Here is a 5385-nt window from a genome sequence, read left to right as displayed (position 1 = left end):
CGCGTGGACATTCTACCACGCTCGCCTATATAAATCACCACAGCCGGCATTTGGTTCAGTTTGCTGTCTTCACCCAGTGGGCCTCCTTAAGTCAGTTTGCTGAGAGGGCGCAAAAAAAACGGTGGGTACCGCAGATATACCCCCCAAAAAGACCGCTGGTACCCGTCCGGCGGTGCCAGATGTGGTGCCGGGTGCCTGATTTTGGGGAAAAATGCACAGGTACCGGCGGTGCAACTGGTACCCGGGTCCGTTTTGACATTCTCTAGCCAGGGGGGTGATTTGGCGGATTTCCTACAAAGGCAATCTACCAAAACCTTATCTACGGTGCTCCAAACAGCCCCAAATTTTTTCTGCCATAAGAATACACTTTTTAAAACATATTTTGAGCTTCACGGCATCATCACAACTCAGGGACACCTTGTGCAGCCAGGGGCTGATTTGGCAGATTTCCTACAAAGGCAATCCCCCAAATCCTTAGCTACAGTGCTCCAAACACCCCCAGATTTTTTCCGACATATTAATACACTCTCTATAAGATATGTTGAGCTCCAAGGAGGTATTACACATCAGGAACACCTTCTATAAGCAGGGGGCTAATTATAGTAGGAAATCAAATTAGCCCCCCACTTATACAAGGTTTTCCTGATGTTTAATACCTCTATGAAGCTTAAATTATTTTCTAGATAGTTTATTAACATGGAAAAAAAATCTGGGGGTGTTTGGAGCACCATAGATAAGGATTTGGCGGATTGCCTTTGTAGGAAATCCACCAAATCACCCCCCCTGGCTACACAAGGTGTCTCTGATGTGTGCCAATGCCATGAAGCTCAAAAAATGATTTAAAAAGTATATTCTTATGGCAGAAAAAATTTGGGGCCCTTTGGAGCACCATAGATAAGGTTTTGGCAGATTGCCTTTGCAGGAAATCCGCCAAATCACCCCCCTGGCTACACAAGGTGTCCCTGAGGTGTGCTAATGCCGTGAAGATAAACAGATGTTCTAGATAGTGTATTATTATTTCAGAAAACATTTTGGAGTGTTTGGAGCACTGTAGCTAAGTTTTCTGGGGATTTCCTATTAAGGAAATCCACCAAATTAACCCCCTGTTCCACAAGGCCTTCCTGATGTTTTTACTGCTGTAAATCTCAAAATATTGTGTAGAAAGTGTATCTAGATGGTTGTAAAAGTCTGGTGGTGTTTGGATGCTCCAGTGAGGAGACATGAAAATTTCTCTATTTTCTGGGATTTCTTGTCAAATTAAGATCCCGACTCCCGTTTGACATTGCAGAATTACAATTTGGACTCCTCAAAAGCCCCCGGGTCAAAATTTGGTTGTGAGGACCCGGGGGAGACATTGCAAAGCGGTTCACGCAACGTAAACTCTATTTGGGAGTCAATTTTTTAATTTATGGGAGTTGATTTCTCAACCCCCTTTTTTAATATCCAATTTGCTTGGTTTTGGATAACTTTTACCATTATGCATGTAACACACTGTAATGTAACTAAATTTTATTTGTGCTTTTTTAAGGCCCCAGTAACATACCAGTGTGATGACTGCTTTCAGCCTTAGAGCCAGCACAGCTTGCCAAAAGTCTGCCTTTATCACTCATTTTCACACCATTTCTTATACATAATTTTAGCCTCAAGTTAAAGCCTCAATTTGACTTCATAATCTGTTTTCACATGCCATTTTGACCCTTTTGCTTGATGGTCACTCTTCAATAGCTACACTCCTTCATAGAGTTTTGTGTTTCTCAAAGTGCACGCACCACCACGTAGATGAAACAGAGTGCGCCAACCACATGTACATAGTTAGTTATGTAAGCAAACTGTGAATTTTTTTGAATTCAGGATCCACCATGCAGCTGGAAGATACACAGACTTCAGAAACCCAGAACCACACCCCCAGATAACCCCAGATCACCCATCAGAGGATACAACACTCCCATACCATCACAGGTGCTTAGGACATTGACAGCAAGTAAACTCTTTCACTGAAACTTGCTTATCAGAGAGTGGAAAGCTGTGTCTATTGATTGTTTCTCTCCAAATCTCTCTCATTAACCAAATTGAAAGATCAAAGGTCCTCCTCTTCAAACTAGACTTAGTCTAAAAACTAGGTCAGATTAGTCCCACTAATTCTGTTTTCTGCCAAGAAGAAGTGTAGAAAGATGCAGATAGCTTGGGCCATTACAGAAATGAAAACTAGAAGGAACAGCATCCAAAGACAAGTGTGTGATGTTGATTATGAAAAACTGCCCAACAAAGGTTGAAATGCTCTCAGGACACAGGATTGAAATAATACAGAAGTCCCTCCTTTGGAGGTTGATTTGCTCCCCCAAGGTGGGACCTAGCTGAGTTGGATGGAAAGTGTAACCTTACCCTTTCAGAAAGCCGTGTATGTATAAGCATGCACCAATATTCAAAGGCAAAAGAACATAGGAAACAGATGGAGGCGCAGTGAGAAGTGTGGAAATAGTGTTCTTTGCAAGTAAAGTCAAGTGGTAAAAACAAACTTCGCGGCTGTGTGCAACTTTGAACTGGCCGGGTGAGTGCAAGAGGTGAAATCAAAATAGGGAGGTGGATGCTTGCAAAACAGGCAATTTTTGTTACATTTCATCTACTTTATGGATCTCAGACTCTAGAAGGAATCATCAACAGAAAAAAAAGGAAAGAAAGAAAGAAGAAGCAAATGTCAAAATGAACAGTTTTTTACGAAAGCCACAGAAGAAAGGGAAGAAAGATAAAAAGGAAAAGACAGAGGAAAAGACAGACCTGGAAAGCTGGCGTGATCCAAGCGCGCGGGGGACAAGCAAATAGTAGATGACAACTTCGGCAACAATTACGTGGTCTTTGTCCGAGAGGGTCCGGAGCTGGTTGAGCCGCAAATAGACCATGATCTGTTCCTGGGGCGCAATAGCCTTCTGGTCCTTGCCAGGGCAATGGAACATAACATGGTCGTGTCCGGCCAGCTCGCACCAACACATCTTGCAGCGCAGTCTGCGGTCCTGGATCACCACTTGGCTCTGGAGGCTTGCAGCTTGTCAACAATCAGCTGCTTCTCCAAGATCGTCTCCTTTTTTGTGCCGCCGGTCATCACGCTTGGCTTGGCCTTCTTTGTGACTCGCTGTCGCGCCAGAGGCTGCGCAAGAGCCATAGGTTGGCTTGCAATGTTCAAACTCGGCGGATTCACTTTTGCTTCCACTTGAGCTTGTCTTCAGTGCAGTCATTGCCAGACTTGCGCTTTAGGTGAGCAATGAATAGTAGGCCTGGATCAATCACCATGAACAAATTGATGTGAATAGGTTTCAGGTGATATTCAGTAACATATGTTCAAAGTCCAGTGGTGACTCCAACATTACTCTCATTGACCAACTATTGCCCCTTTATCATCATCAGGGTGTCCTACCGCTTTCCCCTAAGTGTATGGTTGGAGTAAAGGCTGGAGTTAGCTTCACATCACCTGCCACATAGTTCCCTCATTTTTTTCATGGTGAATCCTGTTGATCAGAAACACTCACTGATGCAGTGGAAAACCAATCACCAAGCGTCTCATTTGTAGCGGGCTTTCTTTGCTGAGTAGTGAGGAGAGTGATGCAGCTGGGCTCCTGCACCATTTAATTCATATGTATTTTTTTACAGAATGGAGGACTTCCTGTCAATCTGGGAACTCAGATTTTTACAATGACTATGAATTGAAATTTTATCCAGTGATTTGATCCGAGAGTCACTAGAGTTATTTAGATGTGGCACGGTCATTGGTATGGAAATGGACAGTCCCCAAGGCTTTCCTTCGGAGATGCCTCCCAGCTCCTCCCATCTTACCTGCCTGCAATTGGTACCTAGCAAGCGGGATAAACCAAAGTGCCTAGAGTTGCCGGGAAGTTGTCTCCCCACGCGCCAATCGTGCACAAGAATCTACAGGAATGATGCTAAAGTTCGGAAGGACTACAAGTTACAACTCATGTCTCATGTTTGATTCAAGTTTTTGAATGCCTTGGGCCGACGGATGATGGGATCGGGTTGGGACAAAGAGGCACCACTTCGTCCATCTAGCCAAAATGAAGGACTGTCTCCCAAACAACCAACCGGACTTCAATCTTATTGTCAAAAGTCAAAAATTCGCGAGCACTTTGGTCAGCTATGAAGCTTTTCATCTTGAGTCTAGTTGAGTCCAAGTATCTATATTTCCACTAATCTGTACCGAACAGGCAGATCAACAAACTGACTATGCCAAGAGCCTTTCCCTGGGAATTTATGCCCCTGTAGTCTTATTATATCCTGGTAGCTATGGCTGCTTTCCCGGGGACACCAGTCGAACATGCTATAGTATCTATCAAGGATTCAGCGGAGGGAGCTCGACCGTTGCTGGGGGCTTCAAAGTCTGACTCCCGCCGGGAACTCGCCGGGTCCACCAGAGAGACAACGATGGTTCCCCTCCAAGCAAAATGGGTGCAGAAGGTTCGGCAATTTTTTGGCCTTGATCACCAAGCTGAATTAGCAGCTGCTATTGCGTGGCAACACACAACTCGCACAACCTCGGAACCCAGGATGAGCGTCGCGGACCTGCTGACCGCGGAGAAGCAACGCGCGTTGATCAAAGCACACCGCAAGTCCAACCGAGTATCTGCCCAACAATCATAACCGAACCAGCAGGAATCACAACGGCAACTCAACTCCTATTTCCTCCGTCCATATTAGCTCCCATGTCCTATCAGGTGGTCCAGCCTCCAATGACTGTGCAGATCCATTCACGCCGCCTATACGATTCAAAGAGAATGTCTTTCCGTAAAGCTAAAATTGCACTGAGAACTTGCATACTGTTAATAGCTCCCTAACTTCTCGAACGTATCCTATTAATCAAGGCTCAAAGTAGCCACAAATGTTCTCTAAAACTAAGACAGCTCCCTCTTGATCGATTTCCTTCATCTGATGATAATCGGCCTTCTTCCTGCGAAGAAAAGAGTAGAGTTTTGTTTCTATCTAATCCCTACATCTCACTTTCGCTGTTACTCTGGCTACAAGAAAAATAAGCCCCAGGCTGCAGTAATTTATCGCCTCCACATCTGCCACCATATAGTAATAAGAATCAGGACAGGGTGTTGTAGCTCACCGTCAACGCGTCAAAGAAAGCCACATGACCGTGGACTTGTTAATTTCCGGGGTCATTAATTGAGGATTACCCATCCTTGAGCCTACCTTCTCAGACAGCCATGGATGTATAAGCAGATGGGTAAGTTTTGCTATACTTCATCCACTTTGGACCGCAGAATCTGAAAGGAATCGGGCAGAAAAGCAAGAAAAACAGGTCAAACTGTGAGGTGACGGAAGCAAGCCGAGAAAGAGAGGAAAGAAAGGAGATAGAGAGGAGACGGACCTGGAAAG

At 44.8% G+C, this 5385-nt stretch overlaps 1 protein-coding gene across 1 annotated transcript; it reads left to right on the top strand.

Moving 5' to 3' along the window:
• Nucleotides 1–4061: 4061 nt before the first annotated feature.
• Nucleotides 4062–4644, top strand: PtA15_16A310 (uncharacterized protein; the record flags this gene model as incomplete). The annotated part of the gene is made up of 2 exons (XM_053163988.1): nt 4062–4136; nt 4270–4644. 2 exons carry the CDS (start codon nt 4062–4064, stop codon nt 4642–4644), a joined length of 450 nt encoding a protein of 149 aa, XP_053027957.1.
• Between the last annotated feature and the right edge of the window lie 741 nt (nt 4645–5385).

The sequence above is a fragment of the Puccinia triticina genome, chromosome 16A (genome assembly GCF_026914185.1).
Source record: "Puccinia triticina chromosome 16A, complete sequence".
Taxonomy (NCBI): domain Eukaryota; kingdom Fungi; phylum Basidiomycota; class Pucciniomycetes; order Pucciniales; family Pucciniaceae; genus Puccinia; species Puccinia triticina.
This window is presented reverse-complemented; position numbering and strand designations above follow the sequence as displayed.